The 25,297-nt window shown below is 42.9% G+C and overlaps 2 protein-coding genes across 6 annotated transcripts; one reads left to right on the top strand and one right to left on the bottom strand.

Moving 5' to 3' along the window:
* The first annotated feature begins 271 nt into the window (after window positions 1–271).
* eif4e2 (eukaryotic translation initiation factor 4E family member 2) lies at window positions 272–19,817 on the top strand. 5 transcript variants are annotated; one of them, XR_010458427.1, is made up of 8 exons: window positions 272–361; window positions 7,594–7,738; window positions 13,024–13,158; window positions 13,275–13,379; window positions 13,825–13,977; window positions 14,102–14,174; window positions 14,323–14,406; window positions 18,515–19,807. XR_010458427.1 is itself a non-coding variant. In XM_064993398.1 (8 exons), the coding sequence occupies exons 1-7, from the start codon at window positions 342–344 to the stop codon at window positions 14,349–14,351; spliced, it is 660 nt and encodes a 219-aa protein (XP_064849470.1). In that variant the 5' UTR covers window positions 272–341; the 3' UTR covers window positions 14,352–14,394; window positions 18,515–19,817. The 5 variants fall into 5 exon arrangements, 4 of the variants coding, with proteins under 4 accessions (XP_064849470.1, XP_064849469.1, XP_064849468.1 ...); XM_064993398.1 differs by having other exon boundaries at window positions 14,323–14,394; window positions 18,515–19,817; XM_064993397.1 differs by having other exon boundaries at window positions 7,594–7,708; window positions 14,102–14,238.
* LOC135559055 (phospholipid scramblase family member 5) lies at window positions 19,774–24,353 on the bottom strand. Its single transcript, XM_064993394.1, has 8 exons — window positions 24,290–24,353; window positions 22,811–23,168; window positions 22,579–22,656; window positions 22,202–22,394; window positions 20,840–20,951; window positions 20,570–20,669; window positions 20,371–20,429; window positions 19,774–20,237 (listed from the first exon to the last, which is right to left on the bottom strand). The coding sequence occupies exons 2-8, from the start codon at window positions 23,163–23,165 to the stop codon at window positions 20,211–20,213; spliced, it is 924 nt and encodes a 307-aa protein (XP_064849466.1). The 5' UTR covers window positions 23,166–23,168; window positions 24,290–24,353; the 3' UTR covers window positions 19,774–20,210.
* Between the last annotated feature and the right edge of the window lie 944 nt (window positions 24,354–25,297).

Raw genomic sequence — 25,297 nt, 5'->3', positions numbered from 1 at the left:
GATTGAACTATTTGTGTTAATGATGATTTTTGGACCATATCAAAATGCCACACAATGCTTTACACACAACATGTCTTGAGGATCACAATAACTACTCCATATACTCTAGTGTCCACAGATGAGGGACAGTACGTTTTCTGCAACACACCAAACTGTATTCTGCTACTGTGGGGCTATCTACTCATTAATCTGAAGGCGATATGCTTTCTGGGGCACGTCAACATCGCACGATACTGTAGCCTACGCGCGCGTGCCCCGCTTCGGTCGTGCGCGCCGCCGTTCCTGCGGAATTCAGGGAGCTGTGGTCGGACTCTGAAGACTCCCACCCCACCTAGAGAATAATGAACAACAAATTTGATGCGTGAGTAATCAAAGCTATTTTGAATATTTGGTGGACAATGGGCGCCCCGCTGTGAATGCAAATTCGTTGAGCAATTAGGCCTATGCCTTGCTCGTGGGTTGCTTGGAGAGAAAGAGGTGTGTCTGGTTTGCATGCCTTGCAGGGACTGGGGGACACGCGAGTGCTTGTCATGTCTCATCGTAGTTATGCATTTCACATAACAAGATTCATGGTGACAACGAATCAATCGTTTAATAGGGAATGCTTGCCTCTTCTTGCGATAGCCCTTTTAGCGTTGAGGCCCCGCGGGCCGTGGATGAATCCTCGGCTTGCAAGTGGTTGAAAGTCAGGGGCAGGTGCGCGCAGAGTCGGCTAAAACTATCCCCCATGCCCCTGATCACATTTAGTTATTTTAGGAGGGACAGATGGGGAAAGGTTTTTATTTAGCAAATGTTAATTCGCTATTCCGCTTGGAAACGTTGACAGCGACAAGCAGCCGTGTGTTATGTGTATATTGAAACCACTCACCAGTGCTACAATGTTGCACATGCTTATAAATGTCAGCACTGCACATTCGACCACATTGCTAGTGAGAGATGTTGACAAGACCCTGTTACTATACACAAATACGAAGCAATGAAAAGCTAATCACTGTCAGCTGTGACCTATAGTATTCACATGTATATAGTGATTATTACAATGTAATAAATTAGTACATGTACACTGAACAAAAATATAAATGCAACATGCAACAGTTGCAACGATTTTACTGAGTTACAGTTGATATAAGGAAATCAGTCAATTTAAATAAATGCATTGGGCCCTAGTCTATGGATTTGGGAATGCATATGTTGGTCACAGATACCTTAAACATTTTTAGGGGCGTGAATCAGAACACCACCATTTGCCTCATGCAGCGCCACACCTCTCCTTCGCATAGAGTTGATCAGGCTGTTGGTTGTGGCCTGTGGAATGTTGTCCCGCTCCTTTTCAATGACTGTTAGAAGTTGCTGGATATTTTCAGGATCTGGAACACACTGTTGTACACATTGATCCAGAGCATCCCGAACATGCTCAACGGATGACATGCCGTAGACGGACTGGGACATTTTCAGCTTCCAGGAATTGTGTCCAGATCCTTGCTACATGGGGGCTGTGTATTGTCATGTTGAAACATGAGGTGATGGCGGCAGATGAACGGCACGATAATGGGCCTCAGGATCTATGCATTCAAATAGGATGGATGACATGTCTGGTGAGTATGCAGGCCTCAGGATCTATGCATTCAAATTGGATGGATGACATGTCTGGTGAGTATGCAGGCCTCAGGATCTATGCATTCAAATTGGATGGATGACATGTCTGGTGAGTATGCAGGCCTCAGGATCTATGCATTCAAATTGGATGGATGACATGTCTGGTGAGTATGTAGGCCTCAGGATCTATGCATTCAAATTGGATGGATGACATGTCTGGTGAGTATGCAGGCCTCAGGATCTATGCATTCAAATTGGATGGATGACATGTCTGGTGAGTATGCAGGCCTCAGGATCTATGCATTCAAATTGGATGGATGACATGTCTGGTGAGTATGCAGGCCTCAGGATCTATGCATTCAAATTGGATGGATGACATGTCTGGTGAGTATGCAGGCCTCAGGATCTATGCATTCAAATTGAATGGATGACATGTCTGGTGAGTATGCAGGCCGTAGGATCTATGCATTCAAATTGGATGGATGACATGTCTGGTGAGTATGCAGGCCGTAGGATCTATGCATTCAAATTGGATGGATGACATGTCTGGTGAGTATGCAGGCCTCAGGATCTATGCATTCAAATTGGATGGATGACATGTCTGGTGAGTATGCAGGCCTCAGGATCTATGCATTCAAATTGGATGGATGACATGTCTGGTGAGTATGCAGGCCTCAGGATCTATGCATTCAAATTGGATGGATGACATGTCTGGTGAGTATGCAGGCCTCAGGATCTATGCATTCAAATTGGATGGATGACGTGTCTGGTGAGTATGCAGGCCGTAGGATCTATGCATTCAAATTGGATGGATGACATGTCTGGTGAGTATGCAGGCCTCAGGATCTATGCATTCAAATTGGATGGATGACATGTCTGGTGAGTATGCAGGCCTCAGGATCTATGCATTCAAATTGGATGGATGACATGTCTGGTGAGTATGCAGGCCTCAGGATCTATGCATTCAAATTGGATGGATGACATGTCTGGTGAGTATGCAGGCCTCAGGACCTATGTATTCAAATTGGATGGATGACATGTCTGGTGAGTATGCAGGCCTCAGGATCTATGCATTCAAATTGGATGGATGACGTGTCTGGTGAGTATGCAGGCCTCAGGATCTATGCATTCAAATTGGATGGATGACGTGTCTGGTGAGTATGCAGGCCGTAGGATCTATGCATTCAAATTGGATGGATGACATGTCTGGTGAGTATGCAGGCCTCAGGATCTATGCATTCAAATTGGATGGATGACATGTCTGGTGAGTATGCAGGCCTCAGGATCTATGCATTCAAATTGGATGGATGACATGTCTGGTGAGTATGCAGGCCTCAGGATCTATGCATTCAAATTGGATGGATGACGTGTCTGGTGAGTATGCAGGCCTCAGGATCTATGCATTCAAATTGGATGGATGACGTGTCTGGTGAGTATGCAGGCCTCAGGATCTATGCATTCAAATTGCCATCGATAAAATGCAATTGTGTTCGTTGTACGTAGCTTAAGTCTTCATAGCATAACCACACCTCCACCATGGGGCACACGTTGACATCATTAAACCGCTCGCCCACACGACACCATACAGTACATGATGTCTGTCCGGTTTGACACCGCCATTCATCCACGAAGAGCACACTTCTCCAGCGTGCCAGTGGCCATCAAAGGGGAGCATTTGCCCACTGAAGTCGGTTATGATGCCGAACTGCAGTCAGGTCAAGACCCTGGTGAGGACGATGAGCACTAAGATGAGCTTCCCTGAGACGGTTTCTGACAGTTTGTGCAGAATCTTTTTCAGTTGTGCAAACCCACAGTTTCATCAGCTGTCCAGGTGGCTCTCAGTTGAAGAAGCCAGATGTGGAGGTCCTGGGCTGGCGTGGTAACACGTGGTTTGCAGTTGTGAGGCCGGTTGAACGTACTGCAACATTTTCTACAACAACCGTAGAGTTGAGTAATTATCGTAGAGTAATTGACCTTAAATTCTCTGGCAACAGCTCTGGTGGACATTCCTGCAGTCAGCATGCCAATTGTACGCTCCCTCAAAACTTGAGACATCTGTGGCATTGTATTGCGTGACAAAACTGCACAATTTAGAGTGGCCTTATATTGTCCCCAGCACAAGGTGCATCAGTGTTATGACCATGCTGTTTAATCAGCTTCTTGATATGCCACAACTGTCAGGTGGATGGATTATCTTGGAAAAGGAGAAATGCTCACTAACAGGGATGTAAACAAATTTGTAATCAAACATTTTAGAGAAAAAAGCTTTTTCTGAGTATGGAAAATGTCTGGGATCTTTTATTTCAGCTCATGAAACATGTGACCAACACTTTACATGTTGTATTTATATTTTTGTTCAGTGTAGTAACTAATATTTTACAATAACCTAGTTAGATAAGACTATTCAAAGTGTGTACTCAACAAGGACCTTCATTGTTGTAAGTAATTACAGTTCAATATCATGCTTTGCTTATGTGTATGAGTACAGAATATCTGTGGATGGATGGATTAGTCTTGTCATGATGTCCCATTGTATTTTTGATAAGGTTCTGTACAGTATCTTGTGGTCTTGTTTTCCTCACTGACTAGATATCCCATTTCCTCTCCCCTATATATTCTGTCTATCCTGTTTATCCTCCATATGTTCTGTCTCTGTACTGTTTATCCTCCATATATTCTATCTATCCTGTTTATCCTCCATATATTCTATCTATCCTGTTTATCCTCCATATATTCTATCTATCCTGTTTATCCTCCATATATTCTATCTATCCTGTTTATCCTCCATATATTCTGTCTATCCTGTTTATCCTCCATATATTCTGTCTATCCTGTTTATCCTCCATATATTCTGTCTATCCTGTTTATCCTCCATATATTCTATCTATCCTGTTTATCCTCCATATATTCTATCTATCCTGTTTATCCTCCATATATTCTATCTATCCTGTTTATCCTCCATATATTCTGTCTATCCTGTTTATCCTCCATATATTCTATCTATCCTGTTTATCCTCCATATATTCTGTCTATCCTGTTTATCCTCCATATATTCTGTCTATCCTGTTTATCCTCCATATATTCTGTCTATCCTGTTTATCCTCCATATATTCTGTCTATCCTGTTTATCCTCCATATATTCTGTCTATCCTGTTTATCCTCCATATATTCTGTCTATCCTGTTTATCCTCCATATATTCTGTCTATCCTGTTTATCCTCCATATATTCTGTCTATCCTGTTTATCCTCCATATATTCTATCTATCCTGTTTATCCTCCATATATTCTATCTATCCTGTTTATCCTCCATATATTCTGTCTATCCTGTTTATCCTCCATATATTCTGTCTATCCTGTTTATCCTCCATATATTCTGTCTATCCTGTTTATCCTCCATATATTCTGTCTATCCTGTTTATCCTCCATATATTCTGTCTATCCTGTTTATCCTCCAATATTCTATCTATCCTGTTTATCCTCCATATATTCTGTCTATCCTGTTTATCCTCCATATATTCTGTCTATCCTGTTTATCCTCCATATATTCTATCTATCCTGTTTATCCTCCATATATTCTGTCTATCCTGTTTATCCTCCATATATTCTGTCTATCCTGTTTATCCTCCATATATTCTGTCTATCCTGTTTATCCTCTATATATTCTATCTATCCTGTTTATCCTCCATATATTCTATCTATCCTGTTTATCCTCCATATATTCTGTCTGTCCTGTTTATCCTCCATATATTCTGTCTATCCTGTTTATCCTCCATATATTCTGTCTATCCTGTTTATCCTCCATATATTCTATCTATCCTGTTTATCCTCCATATATTCTGTCTATCCTGTTTATCCTCCATATATTCTGTCTATCCTGTTTATCCTCCATATATTCTGTCTATCCTGTTTATCCTCCATATATTCTGTCTATCCTGTTTATCCTCCATATATTCTATCTATCCTGTTTATCCTCCATATATTCTGTCTATCCTGTTTATCCTCCATATATTCTGTCTGTGTACTGTTTATCCTCCATATATTCTATCTATCCTGTTTATCCTCCATATATTCTGTCTATCCTGTTTATCCTCCATATATTCTATCTATCCTGTTTATCCTCCATATATTCTGTCTATCCTGTTTATCCTCCATATATTCTATCTATCCTGTTTATCCTCCATATATTCTGTCTATCCTGTTTATCCTCCATATATTCTGTCTATCCTGTTTATCCTCCATATATTCTGTCTATCCTGTTTATCCTCCATATATTCTGTTTATCCTCCATATATTCTGTCTATCCTGTTTATCCTCCATATATTCTGTCTATCCTGTTTATCCTCCATATATTCTGTCTATCCTGTTTATCCTCCATATGTTCTGTCTGTGTACTGTTTATCCTCCATATATTCTGTCTATCCTGTTTATCCTCCATATATTCTATCTATCCTGTTTATCCTCCATATATTCTGTCTATCCTGTTTATCCTCCATATATTCTGTCTATCCTGTTTATCCTCCATATATTCTGTCTATCCTGTTTATCCTCCATATATTCTGTCTATCCTGTTTATCCTCCATATATTCTGTCTATCCTGTTTATCCTCCATATATTCTATCTATCCTGTTTATCCTCCATATATTCTATCTATCCTGTTTATCCTCCATATATTCTATCTATCCTGTTTATCCTCCATATATTCTGTCTATCCTGTTTATCCTCCATATATTCTATCTATCCTGTTTATCCTCCATATATTCTATCTATCCTGTTTATCCTCCATATATTCTATCTATCCTGTTTATCCTCCATATATTCTGTCTATCCTGTTTATCCTCCATATATTCTATCTATCCTGTTTATCCTCCATATATTCTATCTATCCTGTTTATCCTCCATATATTCTATCTATCCTGTTTATCCTCCATATATTCTGTCTATCCTGTTTATCCTCCATATATTCTATCTATCCTGTTTATCCTCCATATATTCTATCTATCCTGTTTATCCTCCATATATTCTATCTATCCTGTTTATCCTCCATATATTCTGTCTATCCTGTTTATCCTCCATATGTTCTGTCTCTGTACTGTTTATCCTCCATATATTCTATCTATCCTGTTTATCCTCCATATATTCTATCTATCCTGTTTATCCTCCATATATTCTGTCTATCCTGTTTATCCTCCATATATTCTATCTATCCTGTTTATCCTCCATATATTCTATCTATCCTGTTTATCCTCCATATATTCTGTCTATCCTGTTTATCCTCCATATATTCTGTCTATCCTGTTTATCCTCCATATGTTCTGTCTGTGTACTGTTTATCCTCCATATATTCTGTCTATCCTGTTTATCCTCCATATATTCTATCTATCCTGTTTATCCTCCATATATTCTGTCTATCCTGTTTATCCTCCATATATTCTGTCTATCCTGTTTATCCTCCATATATTCTGTCTATCCTGTTTATCCTCCATATATTCTGTCTATCCTGTTTATCCTCCATATATTCTATCTATCCTGTTTATCCTCCATATATTCTGTCTGTGTACTGTTTATCCTCCATATATTCTATCTATCCTGTTTATCCTCCATATATTCTGTCTATCCTGTTTATCCTCCATATATTCTGTCCATCCTGTTTATCCTCCATATATTCTATCTATCCTGTTTATCCTCCATATATTCTATCTATCCTGTTTATCCTCCATATATTCTATCTATCCTGTTTATCCTCCATATATTCTGTCTATCCTGTTTATCCTCCATATATTCTGTCTATCCTGTTTATCCTCCATATATTCTGTCTATCCTGTTTATCCTCCATATATTCTGTCTATCCTGTTTATCCTCCATATATTCTATCTATCCTGTTTATCCTCCATATATTCTGTCTGCATTCAGCTTATTATCTCACAAGTTCAAATTCCTGGTATATGTAAGTGCACCTAGCGAATAAAGGCAATTCTGATTTTGCTTCTGTGTGTTCAGTCTGAAAGATGATGACAGTGGGGACCACGACCAGGATCAAGGCTCACAGAAAGACTGTGAGAAGGAAAAAAATGACAATGATGAGGACAATGATCAGAACACTGCCAAGAAGAAGGTGTGTGTGTCGCCCAAATATAATGCTACAGTATGTATTGTTTGTTATGCTTTCTAAATTAGATACATTATAGATGTGACGGCTCAGTTTGTTAGAGCCATGGTCGGACTACTGCATTTGGGGCCATGGGGCACCACCCCACAACCCAAAAAATAAAATATATATACATATGTGACTAGAGATCGACCGATTAAATCGGAATGGCCGTTTAATTAGGATCGATTTCAAGTTTTCATAACAATCGGAAATCTGTATTTTTTTGGGTGCCAATTTTGCCTATTTAAAAAAGAAAAATTGTATACCGTTATTTAACTCGGCAAGTCAGTTAAGAACACATTCTTATTTTCAATGACGGCCTAGGAACGGTGGGTTAACTGCCTTGTTCAGGGGCAGAACGACAGATTTCCACCTTGTCAGCTCGAGTGATCCAATCTTGCAACCTTACAGTTAACGAGTCCAACGCTCTTACCACCTGCCTCTCATTGCACTCCACGAGGAGCCTGCCTGTTACGCAAATGCAGTAGAAGCCAAGCTAAGTTGCTAACTAGCATTAAACTTATCTTATAAAAAACAATCAATCAATCATAATCGCTAGTTATAACTACACATGGTTGATGATATTACTAGTTTATCTAGCGTGTCCTGCGTTAGGTAACGTTAAAAGGAACCACCAGCTTTCATATGTTCTCATGTTCTGAGCAAGGAACTTAAACGTTAGCTTTCTTACATGGCACATATTGCACTTTTACTTCTCCAACATTTGGTTTTTGCATTATTTAAACCAAATTGAACATGTTTCATTATTTATTTGAGGCTAAATGGATTTTTATTGATGTATTATATTAAGTTAAAATAAGTGTTCATTCAGTTTTGTTGTAATTGTCATTATTACAAATAAATTAATAAAAATTGTCCGATTAATCTGCTTTTTTTTTGGTTTGACACGTCACGATGTAACGATGTCAGTTTTTTTCAACTTTTCTCCAAAACTATAGATTCATTACCATGTCAATCATGTTTTGAATATTTAATTTGAATTAACTTAAATTAATCAATTAATATAATTGAATAGAAACGTCCCCGGTTTTGAAGTCAACACAGTCGCTACAGTGCCATTAGTTTTCTTTGCGATCATCATTCTCAAAGCCTCTGTTTTACTTCTAAGATCACTTTAGCGCCGCCCTAAAAACCCGATTCAAATTCGACACAAACCTTCAAATAGGTATGTAATGACACATTATATAAACTCTTTATAGTGTTTTATTTACATTTTAGAGGCGATAAGGTGATAAGTTGGACACACAACATCTGTCCTTCTCACTATCACGCATTAGTTTCGCTTCCCCACCCGCCATTTTTAAAAAGACCCGACGGAGCTCATTTCCTTGTTGAATTATGCAGAAACGGGCAGCGTGGGGGTCATGTAATTGATTCTGTTGGAAAGGGGAGAAATTGTGCTTTACAATGGTATTGACATTACAGTTGATCTGGAAGTATTACGTTTTTGGGGTGCTAAAATAAGGTCAATTGTACGGACCAAGGCGATGTACAAAAGTGAGTGAGTTTACGTTAGTTGGCTAGTAATACATCGAACTTGCCAGTCAGTATATTATTATATATAATATTATATTTTCTCCATCTCCTTAGCTATCATACTCTGCTTCCACCGGGTATTCCACTGATTTCAAAACTCGGTCCTGCAGAAAGTGGAGAGCGTTAGCAACACTTATGCAGTTCTTCATGATTGATTTTTTAAAAGCTGAGCAGCTCATGTTATAGACAGAAACGTGCTACATGGCAGACCAATCCGAACTCATCTCTCGGCATGTCCAGCCTACCCATTATCTCAGCCAATGATGGCTAGCTGGAAGGTTCCTGACTTTTTCTGTGGCTAAACCAACTAAGCTCGTAACTTTGCAATTGTATTCATGTTTACAAATGGCATACACATTTGTTATTAAGGCACATGAAAGTTTACATGTTCCAGAAGGAATGTCTGCCACAAAAACAATTTTGGTTTCCTGAAACATTATTATTATTATTTTTTTTATCCACACCTGGATTGTGCAACATTTGCCCTTTATTCTTTTTTAAATTCTTCAAGCTCTGTTAAAATGGTTGTTGTTCATTGCTAAACAACAATTTTCCGGTCTTGCCAAAGATTTTCAAGTTGATTTAAGACAAAACTGTAACTCAGCCATTTAGAAACATTCACTGTCTTCTTGTTAAGCAACTCCAGTGTAGATTTGGCCTTGTGTTTTAGGTTATAGTCCTGCTGAAAGGTGAGTTAGTCTCCCAGTGTCTGGTGGAAAGCAGACTGAACCTGGTTTTCCTCTAGGATTTTGCCTGTGCTTGGCTCCATTCTGTTTCTTTTTTTACTCCAACCATACCCATAACATGATGCAGCCACCACTATTCTTGAAAATACGGAGAGTGGTACTCAGTAATGTGTTGTATTGAATTTGCCCCATTTTTTTTGCCGGATTCCTTTAGTGCCTTGTTGCAAACAAGAAGCATGTTTTGGAATATGTTTATTCTTTGTGGCCAATGTGAAATGGCTAGCTAGTTAGCGGGGTGGGCGCTAATAGTGTTTCAATCGGTGACGTCACTCGCTCTGAGACCTAGAAGTAGTTGTTCCCCGCGGATTTTGTGGCGCGATGGGTAACGATGCGTCGTGAGTGACTGTGGTTGATGTGTGCAGCGGAGCCCAGGTTGGGGCGAGGAGAGGGATGGAAGCTATACTGTTACATTTACATGCTTCCTTCTTTTCACTCTGCCAAGTAGGTTAGTATTGTAGAGTAACTAAAATGTTGTTGATCCAGTCTCAGCTTTCTCCTATCTAAAGTCACCATTGGCCTCATAGTGAAATCCCTGAGCGGTTTCCTTCTGTCACGCCCTGGTCTATATTTATTTATGTTAGCTTCATTTATTGGGTCAGGCCAGGGTGTGACATGGGTTTATTTGTAGTGTGTTTCGTCTTTGGGTTGTGTGGGGTGTATAGATTAGTCTATGGCTGCCTGAGGCGGTTCTCAATCAGAGTCAGGTGATTATCGTTGTCTCTGATTGGGAACCATATTTAGGTAGCCTGGGTTTCACTGTGTGTTTGTGGGTGATTGTTCCTGTCTCTGTGTTTGTTGCACCAGTCAGGGCTGTTTCGGTTTTCGACGTTTGTTGTTTTGTATTGTTCGTGTTTTCTTCAACATTAAAGATGTATCTAACGAACCACGCTGCATTTTGGTCCGATCCTTGTTCCACCTCTTCGTCAGAGGAGGAGTTGGAAGACACCTGTTACTCCTTCCTCTCCAGCAACTGAGTTAGGAAGGACGCCAGTATCTTTATAGTGACTGGATGTACTGATACACCATCCAAAGTGTAATTAATAACTTCACCATGCGTCATGTGCAAGGGATATTCAATGTCTGTTCATTTTTCATCTCCATCTACCAATAGGTGCCCTTCTTTGCGAGGCATTGGAAAACCTCCCTGGTCTTTGTGGTTGAATCTGTATTTATGTGTATGTGTGGGGTACAGAGATGAGGTAGTCATCAAAAAGAATGTTAAACGATATTATTGCACACAGAGTGAATCCATGCAACTTATTCTGTGACTTGTTAAGGACATTTTTACTTATTTAGGCTTGCCATAACCAAGGGGTTTAATACTTATTGACTCAAGACATATCAGCTTTTCCTTTTTCATTAATTAGCAAACTTTTTGAAAAAGATTATTCCACTTTGACAATAAGGAGATATTGTTTGTAGGTCAGTGATATATATATATATATATATACACACACACAGTGGGGCAAAAAAGTATTTAGTCAGCCACCAATTGTGCAAGTTCTCCCACTTAAAAAGATGAGAGGCCTGTAATTTTCATCATAGGTACACTTCAACTATGACAGACAAAATGAGAAGTAAAAAATCCAGAAAATCACCGTAGGATTTTTTATGAATTTATTTGGTCAATAACAAAAGTTTATCTCAATACTTTGTTATATAGCCTTTGTTGGCAATGACAGAGGTCAAACGTTTTCTGTAAGTCTTCACAAGGTTTTCACACACTGTTGCTGGTATTTTGGCCCATTCCTCCATGCAGATCTCCTCTAGAGCAGTGATGTTTTAGGGCTGTTGCTGGGCAACACGGACTTTCAACTCCCTCCAAAGATTTTCTATGGGGTTGAGATCTGGAGACTGGCTAGGCCACTCCAGGACCTAGAAATGCTTCTTACGAAGCCACTTCTTCGTTGCCCGGGCGGTGTGTTTGGGATCATTGTCATGCCAGCTTCCTTGCAGGTCATTCACTAGGTTCCCCCATGTGGTTCTGGGATTTTTGCTCACCATTCTTGTGATCATTTTGACCCCACGGGGGGAGATCTTGCGTGGAGCCCCAGATCGAGGGAGATTATCAGTGGTCTTGTATGTCTTCCATTTCCTAATAATTGCTCCCACAGTTGATTTCTTCAAACCAAGCTGCTTACCTATTGCAGATTCAGTCTTCCCAGCCTGGTGCAGGTCTACAATTTTGTTTCTGGTGTCCTTTGACAGCTCTTTGGTCTTGGCCATAGTGGAGTTTGGAGTGTGACTGTTTGAGGTTGTGGACAGGTGTCTTTTATACTGATAACAAGTTCAAACAGGTGCCATTAATACAGGTAACGAGTGGAGGACAGAGGAGCCTCTTAAAGAAGACGTTACAGGTCTGTGAAAGCCAGAAATCTTGCTTGTTTGTAGGTGACCAAATACTTATTTTCCACCATCATTTGCAAATAAATTCATTAAAAATCCTGCAATGTGATTTTCTGGATTTTCTTTCACTTCAACTATGACAGACAAAATGAGAACCTATGATGAAAATTACAGGCCTCTCATCTTTAAGTGGGAGAACTTGCACAATTGGTGGCTGACTAAATACTTTTTTGCCCCACTGTGTGTGTGTATGTAAATATATATATATATATATTTAATCCATTCTAAATTCAGGCTCTAACACAACAAAATAGAAAAAGTTAAGGGCTGAATACTTTCTGAAGGCTGTAAGTGTGAATAAGTGGCACAAGGCTCTGCATCTCAGTGCAAGAGGCGTCTCTACAGTCCATGGTTCGAATCCAGGCTGTATCACATCCGGCCGTGATTGGGAGTCCCATAGAGCGGTGCACAATTGTCCCAGTGTCGTCCAGGTTTGGTCGTGGTAGGCCTTCATTGTAAATAAGAATTTGTTCTTAACTGACTTGCCTAGTTAAATAAAGGATAAATTACTTTAGTATAAAAGTGCCTGCTAAATGACCATATCTTGTCTGTGTCTGCTCTGTTGTTCAGATTGCAGTTCCAGGGGTAGGGGAGCACCCCCTCCAGTATAACTACTCCTTCTGGTACTCCAGACGCACCCCCGGCCGGCCTGCCAGCACCCAGAGCTACGAGTCCAACATCAAACAGATCGGCAGCTTCGCCTCGGTCAGTCCCTTTTGGGAACCATTGTTCTTTGCCTTTCACCTTTGCAGTTTGACTCAGCTGATCTAGTTTAGTATATTTCTTGGGTTCTAGACTAAATCTGTCCTCCGGTCCACCAGGTGGAGCAGTTCTGGCGTTTCTACAGTCACATGATCCGCCCGGGCGACCTGACGGGCCACAGCGACTTCCACCTTTTCAAGGAAGGTATCAAACCCATGTGGGAGGTGGGTAGCAAAGATGGTGGATAAATGGAGATAGTTCACTCAGGCCATTTACCATTGAACATATTTTTCAGTTTCTGTCTACTTAAGTGGGTGGCTCTCCCATAGACACCAATGCGATAGCAGCTGGGTCTTGTCTACTTTTCATTGGGGGAGTGGGATGTCTCACTTCCTGTATTCTTTTGATCTATCCTTACCTTTATGAGCTCACTCAGCTGACCTTAGATCAGTCTTCACCTGTTGATACTGTTATACCATTACCAGGGTTGTATTCATTAGGAAGCAAATAGAAGAAAACAGATGGGATCAGGAAGGGACTGCCTAAACTAATAAGGAATGCTCATTTTCCTTTTCAATTGCAGAACATTTTGTTTCGGTGTGCCCTAATGAATATGACACATTTGTTTCCTGCCCAATGGCCTTGTGAATCTTCTCTCTGTGTCTCTAGGACGATGCTAATAAGCTAGGTGGGAAGTGGATCATCCGGCTGAGGAAGGGCCTGGCGTCTCGTTGCTGGGAGAATCTGATTCTGGCCATGCTGGGGGAACAGTTCATGGTGGGGGGGGAGATCTGTGGCGCTGTGGTGTCTGTACGCTTCCAGGTACACACGTACATAGAGCCACACGTGCAAACACACACACGCACGCACGCACGCACAGACACACATGCACTGTTCCAGTGTCTATTGTTGCCAACACCATGCTTCCCTCATGTCTTTCCTCCAGGAGGACATCATCTCCATCTGGAACAAGACAGCCAGTGACCAGGCCACCATTACCCGGATCAGAGACACTCTACGTAGGGTCCTCAACCTACCCCCCAACACCATTATGGAGTACAAGACACACACCGACAGCATCAAGTAAAAACACACACACACAGACAAACACAGAGCTAATGCCTGAGCTCAGAAGGCTAACACCTGGGGGGTTCTGTCTGTTCTCAGGGCCTGGGAGGACTTCCATGGTCTGGTGAACGCTGTTGGTGGTCGCTAGCTAGCTAGCTAGTCTCTAAAGCTGTGAGTTTCTGGGTAGGAGCGGTCTTAATTCATATTCCTACATACATACATCCATCCATCCATCCATCCATCCATCCATCCATCCATCCATCCATCCATCCATCCATCCATCCATCCATCCATCCATCCATCCATCCATCCATCCATCCATCCATCCATCCATCCATACATACATACATACATACATACATACATACATACATACATACATACATACATGCCTCGCTGTATGTCTCTCTCAAATGTCAATATGCCTTGTATACTGTTGTTCAGGTTAGTTATCATTGTTTTAGTTCACAATGGAGCCCTAGTTCCACTCTTCATACCCCTGATACCTCCTTTGTCCCACCTCCCACACATACGGTGACCTCACCCATTACAACCAGCATGTCCAGAGATACAACCTCTCTCATCATCACCCAGTGCCTGGGCTTACCTCCGCTGTACCCGCACCCCACCATACCCCTGTCTGCGCATTATGCCCTGAATATATTCTACCATGCCCAGAAACCTGCTCCTCTTATTCTCTGTCCCCAATGCTCTAGGCGACCAGTTTTGATAGCCTTTAGCCGCACCCTCATACTACTCCTTCTCTGTTCCGCGGGTGATGTGGAGGTAAACCCAGGCCCTGCATGTCCCCAGGCACCCTCATTTGTTGACTTCTGTAATCGAAAAAGCCTTGGTTTCATGCATGTCAACATCAGAAGCCTCCTCCCTAAGTTTGTTTTACTCACCGCTTTAGCACACTCTGCTAACCCTGATGTCCTTGCCGTGTCTGAATCCTGGCTCAGGAAGGCCACCAAAAATTCTGAGATTTCCATACCCAACTATAACATCTTCCGTCAAGATAGAACTGCCAAAGGGGAGGAGTTGCAGTCTACTGCAGAGATAGCCTGCAAAGTAATGTCATACTTTCCAGGTCCATACCCAAACAGTTCGAACTACTAATTTTGAAAATTACTCTCTCCAGAAATAAGTCTCTCACTGTTGCCGCCTGCTACCGACCCCCTCAGCTCCCAGCTGTGCCCTGGACACCATTTGTGAATTGATCGCCCCCATCTAGCTTCAGAGTTTGTTCTTTTAGGTGACCTAAACTGGGATATGCTTAACACCCCGGCAGTCCTACAATCTAAGCTAGATGCCCTCAATCTCACACAAATCATCAAGGAACCCACCAGGTACAACCCTAACTCTGTAAACAAGGGCACCCTCATAGACGTCATCCTGACCAACTGGCCCTCCAGATACACCTCCGCTGTCTTCAACCAGGATCTCAGCGATCACTGCCTCATTGCCTGTATCCGCTACGGAGCCGCAGTCAAAAGACCACCCCTCATCACTGTCAAACGCTCCCTAAAACACTTCTGTGAGCAGGCCTTCCTAATCGACCTGGCCCGGGTATCCTGGAAGGACATTGACCTCATCCCGTCAGTTGAGGATGCCTGGTCATTCTTTAAAAGTAACTTCCTCACCATTTTAGATAAGCATGCTCCGTTCAAAAATGCAGAACCAAGAACAGATACAGCCCTTGGTTCACTCCAGACCTGACTGCCCTCGACCAGCACAAAAACATCCTGTGGCGGACTGCAATAGCATCGAATAGTCCCCGTGATATGCAACTGTTCAGGGAAGTCAGGAACCAATACACGCAGTCAGTCAGGAAAGCTAAGGCCAGCTTCTTCAGGCAGAAGTTTGCATCCTGTAGCTCCAACTCCAAAAAGTTCTGGGACACTGTGAAGTCCATGGAGAACAAGAGCACCTCCTCCCAGCTGCCCACTGCACTGAGGCTAGGTAACACGGTCACAACCGATAAATCCATGATTATCGAAAACTTCAACAAGCATTTCTCAACGGCTGGCCATGCCTTCCGCCTGGCTACTCTAACATCGGCCAACAGCTCCGCCCCCACCGCAGCTTCTCGCCCAAGCCCTTCCAGGTTCTCCTTTACCCAAATCCAGATAGCTGATGTTCTGAAAGAGCTGCAAAACCTGGACCCGTACAAATCAGCTGGGCTTGACAATCTGGACCCTCTATTTCTGAAACTATCCGCCGCCATTGTCGCAACCCCTATTACCAGCCTGTTCAACCTCTCTCTCATATCGTCTGAGATCCCCAAGGATTGGAAAGCTGCCGCAGTCATCCCCCTCTTCAAAGGGGGAGACACCCTGGACCCAAACTGTTACAGACCTATATCCATCCTGCCCATCTAAAGTCTTCGAAAGCCAAGTCAACAAACAGGTCACTGACCATCTCGAATCCCACCGTACCTTCTCCGCTGTGCAATCTGGTTTCCGAGCCGGTCACGGGTGCACCTCAGCCACACTCAAGGTACTAAACGATATCATAACCGCCATCGATAAAAGACAGTACTGTGCAGCCGTCTTCATCGACCTTGCCAAGGCTTTCGACTCTGTCAATCACCATATTCTTATCGTCAGACTCAGTAGCCTCGGTTTTTCGGATGACTGCCTTGCCTGGTTCACCAACTACTTTGCAGACAGAGTTCAGTGTGTCAAATCGGAGGGCATGCTGTCCGGTCCTCTGACAGTCTCTATGGGGGTACCACAGGGTTCAATTCTCAGGCCGACTCTTTTCTCCGTATATACCAATGATGTTGCTCTTGCTGCGGGCGATTCCCTGATCCACCTCTACGCAGACGTCACCATTCTATATACTTCCGGCCCGTCCTTGGACACTGTGCTATCCAACCTCCAAACGAGCTTCAATGCCATACAACACTCCTTCCGTGGCCACCAACTGCTCTAAAACGCTAGTAAAACCAAATGCATGCTTTTCAACCGATCGCTGCCTGCACCCACATGCCTGACGAGCATCACCACCCTGGATGGTTCCGACCTTGAATATGTGGACACCTATAAGTACCTAGGTGTCTGGCTAGACTGTAAACTCTCCTTCCAGACTCATATCAAACATCTCCAATCGAAAATCAAATCAAGAGTCAGCTTTCTATTCCGCAACAAAGCCTCCTTCACTCACGCCGCCAAACTTACCCTAGTAAAACTGACTATCCTACCGATCCTCGACTTCGGCGATGTCATCTACAAAATTGCCTCCAACACTCTACTCAGCAAACTGGATGCAGTTTATCACAGTGCCATCCGTTTTGTCACTAAAGCACCTTATACCACCCACCACTGTGACTTGTATGCTCTAGTCGGCTGGCCCTCGCTACATATTCGTCGCCAGACTCACTGGCTCCAGGTCATCTACAAGTCCATGCTAGGTAAAGCTCCGCCTTATCTCAGTTCACTGGTCACGATGGCAACACCCATCCGTAGCACGCGCTCCAGCAGGTGTATCTCACTGATCATCCCTAAAGCCAACACCTCATTTGGCCGCCTTTCGTTCCAGTACTCTGCTGCCTGTGACTGGAACGAATTGCAAAAAATCCCTGAAGTTGGAGACTTTTATCTCCCTCACCAACTTCAAACATGTGCTATCTGAGCAGCTACCCGATCGCTGCAGCTGTACATAGCCTATTGGTAAATAACCCACCCATTTTCACCTACCTCATCCCCACACTGTTTTTATTTATTTACTTTTCTGATCTTTTGCACACCAGTATCTCTACCTGTACATGACCATCTGATCATTTATCACTCCAGTGCTAATCTGCAAGGTTGTAATTATTCGCCTACCTCCTCATGCCTTTTGCACACAATGTATATAGACTCGCCTTTTTTGTACTGTGTTATTGACTTGTTAATTGTTTACTCCATGTGTAACTCTGTGTTGTCTGCTCACACTGCTAAGCTTTATCTTGGCCAGGTCGCAGTTGCAAATGAGAACTTGTTCTCAACTAGCCTACCTGGTTAAATAAAGGTGAAAAAAAAAAACATCCATCCATCCATCCATCCATACATCCATACATCCATACATTCATCCATACATCCATCCATACATACATACATACATCCATCCATCCATCCATCCATCCATCCATACATCCATCCATACATCCATCCATACATCCATACATCCATCACTGGTACTATTATTAGTACTGCTGCATTAGTACGCTAGTAGTCGATTATAGGAACTGAGTGTTTCAATAACCTAACTGTCTCTGTTTATGTTTGTCTCTCTCTCATATCTCTAGATTTGTGTGTCTTTTGGATGAAATCCGGAGGAATAATACCTTTAAGGATCTGTTTTACATGGCGACAGCGAGGGAGAGATAAAGAGAGGGGGGACAGTGGCCTTCCTTTCTATGGCTCATGGAATCTACTGTACGGAACACGGAACCAAGCTGTCGGTTGGTTGGAGCTTTTTATCTGCCTGTCAGTCAGAGATGAATGAAACCTCAGTGGATGTATTTTTTCAAGTGACACTGTCCCTGATCTGCCAACAGAGGGAGACTGTGCGACAAGCATTTGGTGATTTGGCCAATGACTGTTGACGGAATCTTCTTCTAACAGAATATTAAACCAAACCCTTCCCATAAATAGGTATAGGCAGTATATTCATCATTGTGTAGCACAATCACAGTTCCCTCTGGTAGAGTTTTAAATGTACAGCAGAGATGTATCTGTTTTTTTTTAACTCTGAAACTTAACAGGGTTGCAGGTGGAAGTTATTTTATTATAGTGCAGTATTTTAACTACAATGCCTCTAGTCATTTAAACTAGAAATATTATGGCGTACAAAAATATATTTCTAGAAAAAGCTATGTCCTTTTGAGAAAATCTATTTACTTAACGAGAATCGAGAACTTGATTCTTTACCTTTGTCCAGAAAGTTTTCAAGCCAAAGGATGGGGCCCATCCTAAAGAGGGACCGTGGGTAACGTGAAGCGGCCTCTTTAGGATGGACTGCCCAGCTGCCTATAACACTGTGCCTGGCCTCGAGACGGACCCAACCCAGATGAAACATTCAACATGCCTTTCAAGATCCCACAGTGAAGAGGGACGTAACAATACAACTTTAATAACAATGTAATAATGTTGTAAAATAATCTCTCCCGTGTGGAATGGTGGTAGCCTGGGTGTCAGTCTGTTTCTGCTCTCTTGCCAACTCCTCATGCAAAACAGTTTGGCTTGACATGGAGTTAGTCAAAATCACCAACAGATCTGGGACCAGGCTAGAATGGTGGCCCTGCTGTGATATTTTCCCCGGGGTAGAAGGAGTCCCTGAACACTGACCTGGAATCAGCTCATCTGACCCCCTCACCATTTAGTGCTACAGAACAGAAACTGGTCCCAGGCCAGAGCTTGGGGCTCCTTCTATCTTCTCCCCCTTGATGAAATACTGCCCAGGATTGGGTGGGTGGTGCTGGAAAAAGGGTGTCTTGTCAAAACGAGGAAAGTACTGTCTGATGGATATACACCTGATGGATTATAGCAATAAATGTTGATTATGCATCTGCTGCTAACCAATGGCTTCAGTGTTCTATTCTGTGATGTCACCGGTGGCGTACGTTGGATGAGGAAAACGTATCTTTCCAAACAAAGATAGTTTGAACTGATTGTCAGTCAGTCAACTTGTTGCGATGGGAGCATAAGCCAATGCCAGGTATCTATTAAGATGTATTGGGTTTATCTCTTCTATTAGGACAACTAAATGAGAACTAAATAAAGGAAAGGAGGAGGTCATGCTATGCAGGCTAGTACATCTTTGGTGTCGCTAACATTTGCACCCTCCCCCAAACAACTGTCCATGTGTTCTATCTCTGATGATGCCGCGGTGTGGCATCGGGCGAAGCTGTGACACTCGCCGATGGTCATTTGGCTTCTGCAGTTCTCATGGTCCACTTTTGATTACCTACATTTTCTCATCTCTGATTGTCTAGTGCCGGTTCAGCTCATCTCAAAGAACATATAATTCTAAAGAGAGAGAGAGAGATGGAAGGGTCAATGTAGGGAGTACAGAGTTTGTCAGGTTCACGTTGTATTCATTGACTCCCACAGTATTTTATCTGGGGGGGTTTTCGTGGGAGCGTTGTTTCTTCGTGCTTACCAGTAGGAACGTGGCCGCCAGCAGAAGAAGTTTGGTCTGTGATGTCATATCCTGTGGAACTGCATGATTCAGACATTTTAGGAGGAGAGGGGGTTTTGCCGTGTTCTTGAACAGTAGATACTTCTATTTGTTTTGAAGGTAAAGCTATTAAGTCAAGGTTTAACTATATGGCTTCGGGTGTAAACGAAGGATAACTCACCCTCTAACCCAAAGTATTCATGATCCATGTTGCACTCTTCGTTAAACCCAGGCCATTTCTTCCATATGGAGCCAATTTTCTCACCGATGGCTGAGACCACCTGATGTTTGACAAAGAGATAAAAATGCATACAGTAGAACGGAAATGATGAAACAGATATTTGAATATGGCATAAATTACCTAAAGAAATAATTTAAATGAATTAAATAATATGATAATCAACCAAATATCCGACCAATCAAAGTCAATCAGATAATGGCTGGTAATGACCTGGAATTCTTGGTTAGAGAGGCATCGGTAGGGGCAGCATGATCCCTGGATTCTTATAGTGGAGGTTCCATCGGAATCACACACTTCCAGGAGAGGGGTGAACATACTCCATCTGTTAACAGGTACAACTGGTGAACACACACTCCTCCCTCCATACACACAACTCCTCCTGCACCCACTCACAGACGCTGAGAAGAGACCAATCCTGGGTGGTGATTGTTCTTGTTGTTTTGTATTTCCTAGCGTGGGTTGATTGGTTGCATGGTTGGTTGGATGTTTAAGGTTTCAGCTGGTCAGTTTTCTATTGCATTGCACCACTGAGACCATTTTCCACTTGGTGTCATAAGAGGTCTACCGGGGTGACCCCTCCATACTGTAGAATAGAGATACAACACAGATCTAATTTAAACTTCTACTTTGCTCTGAGCTCTGTTAATTAGATACAGTGATTCTGGTGGCCTTGTCTGCAAGCTCTACTAAATGAACACACAAAGGAGACCTCTTCTAACCCTAGAGAAATACTTGGGAGAGAGAGGGAAAGAGAGGGGTTGGGCATTTCATAGAGAGCGAGAGAGAGAAATAGAGGAAACGATGGAGAGGTGGTGGGCATTTGGTCAAAAATAACTAGGCCTAGTCTATTTTTTTCCATTTTTTTCCACCATTTTGATTGAGTGGTGTGGAAACGGTGATGTAATGAGGGAAAACGAGGCGCAGCCGCTGTTTTTCCGAGTAGGAATGTGTCAGAGTGGGCGCAACTGGTTAAAGGAAGTCAGGTGCAGGAGAGCAGAGATGAGTGAACACTTTAATCAGGCAGAGGACAACAGCCAGATGCAACTGGTTGAAGGAAGTCGGGTGCAGGAGAGCAGAGATGAGTGAATAATAATATACACATAGTAATGAGGGGATGTAAACCAGGTGTGCTGGAAAACAAGACAAAACAAATGGACAATGAAATGGCGATGGCTAGAAGACCGGTGACGTCGATCGTCGAACACCGCCCGAACAAGGAGAGGGACCGACTTCGGCGGGAGTCGTGACAGAATGAAGCCACATTCCGCCCCACCCAGGACACCAGCAACCCAGGTTATCCATCCAGACAGCTGTGCTATGTGCTAACCCCAGTTTAGCCTCCCTGGAGACTGGGCATGAGAGAGGAGAACCACCCATTCTATTTACAGTCCTGGGTCATATTCATTAAGCCCCAAAAAGAAGAAACTGTCTGAAATGGAGGGACTATCTGAACATTAACAAACACTCTTTTCGTTGTCCGTTGCACAGCGTTTTGATTCTGGAGTGAGTGGGGGTAGGGATAAATGTGAGAAATATTCTGGGAGAGAAGTTAGAGGTTGATTTCAGACCTACCGCTGTCGTACGCTCCCTATGAGCTGCCGTTGGGGGGTGTAGACCCTCATTTCCATCAAGCAGCAGCCAAGGCAGCACGCGTCCACCCTGAGGGGTCTTTCAAACAGGAAGACCTGGCGGGCCTGGCGGTCAAAACCTTGTAGGGAGCAGGACCGGGCCGGACCGCAGCACTGCAGACACATACAGGAACTCTCTGAGAAGGAGAAACACAAAGGGCCCAGTTTGAATAATGAAATGGTAACTAGAAAATTGTCCATCCCAGGTGGGCAATAAAATTCTATTCTATAGATACCATTCTATGACCACAGCTCTGTCTGTCTGCAGACACATTCAGGAGCTATACGTGTAATGGCTGTATGTTACTGTTAGTATTGTACCTTCTACAGCCACAAAGAGCTGCTCACTGCTGTCCCCGGTGGCAATGCTGTAGGTCCTGCGGGACACACATTGTGGACCTGGAACACAGCAGCATGACATGACCAGGTCAGAGGGACTATCACTAATACACACATCATACCGTGTCTGATAGAATCCATAGGCAAATTGTTAGCAGAAAATCATTCTTTAATCTGATGTAACTGTATATTTCACACATGAAGTTGCACTAACCTTGCAGCTCTGGCCTGGCTGTGATACGTAGTTGGCTGACTGCGTCCAGGAGAGCCAGACCCTCCTGTCCACCCACACCATTCAACCACTGCTCCCCTGCTATCTCTGGCCCTCCAGAAGCCCTGGGCCTCATGTGGCCATTCTCCCCTTTACCCCCCGGACCTCCAGGGCCTAGGCCCAGCTGCTGGTCCTCTGAGCCCAGGTCAGGTGCCCCGTGGTGGGGTACGGAGCCAGGCAAACCCTGGGGATTGGTGGAGAGCCTCCTTTGACTGTGGAAGGCTCTGAAGAGCCTCTCGATGTGCTTCTCTCTCTCCAGACGGCCGAAGGGGAGGGGCTGGGTGGTCACTGCTGACATAGTCTGGGACAGGATGCAGGAAGTAATGACAGGAAGTACTGTTCAAGGTTGGGGATAATTTATAGATACAAATAGAGGACTGCGCACACAGGCGCCAAAATGGGACAGATACAAAGTAAAAAAGAGTCCTCTATCATTCTCTATGGGTCAATTACATTTGAATTCCAGTCTATTCTCAATTCAGGAAGTACACTGAAAATCCAATTGTCATCAATGCTCTTCAATGAGGAAATATTGGAATTGGGTTTACTTTCAGAATTGACTGGAATTGAGATGGAATTGTCTATCACTCACTTTATCCCAATATCATCACAATATTAACCCCAATAATCTGCAAATTAGATCAGAACAATCCAAAGGATTAGACCCCAAAATTAACAAAAAAACAAATGTCTCTAAACATGTGTATGCCTCCACAATCAACACATCCGTGACACTAGAACAATCTCACCTCTCTGAAGACGGAGTGGGGAAGCAACACAGTGGCCAGCTCCTGGCTATTTCATATTCACGTCACAGCATCACTGAAACCACTACATCCATCTCCTATTGAAAACCTGTCACAATCTACAACACCTCTGGTTCAGACACTCAACTCTATGGTAATATACCACTGATTCGTATTTGGTGACACCTTAATTTGCTCTTTACACTTCGTGTTTCTCAAACCTATGGAGTTACACTGTAGTTACTCTAGTAACAACATTTTATTAAGGTATTGCTTCTGTTGCTACTTGAGTAATACAGAGGTATTAGAGCCATTTAGCATGTATCTAGCCCATGTCTGAAACCTACTGCATATAGTCTGACTCCATGGACTCACAGCAAAGTGTAGCACATTGCACAGTTGTTCCTTTAACAGTCATGGTGACACTCTGTTTGAAAGCCCTGTGTATTCCGCACCAGAAGCAACAAGTGTTCAACGCTGTTCAATGGAGTGAGATCTACCTCTCTGTCTGTCTTTCTCCTCATATGGTGAAAAATAAATGTCAAATCCTCCACAACATTATTTTCATGATAAGTTACATAACAGCAAAGTATGTACAGTGTTGGTGGGTAACAATGAATATAGATGGAAGTAAGTATGTTTTTTAAACAAATGTTGCCATTTGTCAAGCTCTTACCGTCTAAGGTCCACTCCCTGGTATCTCTTGACTGAAGTAAGTGTCTAGCAGGCAAGCATCTGGGTTTTTGAAAAAGGGTTGGGTGAAGTAGGCTTCTACCATTCTAGTGTGTGTGGGTGTGTGTGTGTTTGCGAGGAGTGTTATGGAGGGGGAAGGGGGGGGGGTGGGTTCTCAACCCACTGGTCTCTCTGACTCTGTCTCGCCCCGTCCAGTTTCCATCCCAACCAGCCGGATTTTTCTTTTGTTGGGCCAGAAAGGCACCACTCACCCATGTAATTGAGATCCTGCTTCTGGGAGAGGTGGTGGGGGTGAGGGGGGCAGGAGAGAATCGGGGGATGGCTGTGTGAGAGAGGGCATATAGGGAGACACCCCCCATCTCTCTCCATGCCTCCGGAATGTGATTGGTTGGCATTTGGTTATGATGAATGGCATTGATCCTTACATTGAGGTTTGGCTGATTTCTAGAAATTATGTTGTAGAATGTGTGAACATAAAGTTGTTATACCATGACCTTTAATAAGAAAAAGTTCATATTTGAACAAAAAACACTATGTTCAACACACTAGATTTCAAGTAAAATAAAAATCATGAAGTCAACCATTTTACAAAAAACATGAAGAATGATGGTTGCCTTAAAGTAAGTACATATTATTATTTTTTTTAAACCAGGTAGGCCAGTTGAGAACAAGTTCTCATTTACAACTCGACCTGGCCAAGATAAAACAAAGCAGTGCTTTACACTGAGATAAAACATTAAGAACTAACTGAACCATCAGGAGGCAAGGCATATTGACCTGAGTTCGAGGGGAATAAAGCAATCACAGGAGTTGATCAGGAGAGCTAAGACAAGAGCTAAGACAACAACGGGTAAATGGCGATGAATGGGCAGAGGGTCAGTTAGCTACACACAGGACCTGAGTTCGAGGGGAATAAAGCAATCACAGGAGTTGATCAGGAGAGCTAAGACAGCAACGGGTAAATGGCGATGAATGGGCAGAGGGTCAGTTA

This window comes from Oncorhynchus masou, chromosome 17 (assembly GCF_036934945.1).
Source record: "Oncorhynchus masou masou isolate Uvic2021 chromosome 17, UVic_Omas_1.1, whole genome shotgun sequence".
NCBI classification, from domain to species: domain Eukaryota; kingdom Metazoa; phylum Chordata; class Actinopteri; order Salmoniformes; family Salmonidae; genus Oncorhynchus; species Oncorhynchus masou.
Note: the sequence above shows the minus strand (reverse complement) of the source record. Positions and strands in the feature narration are given on the sequence as shown.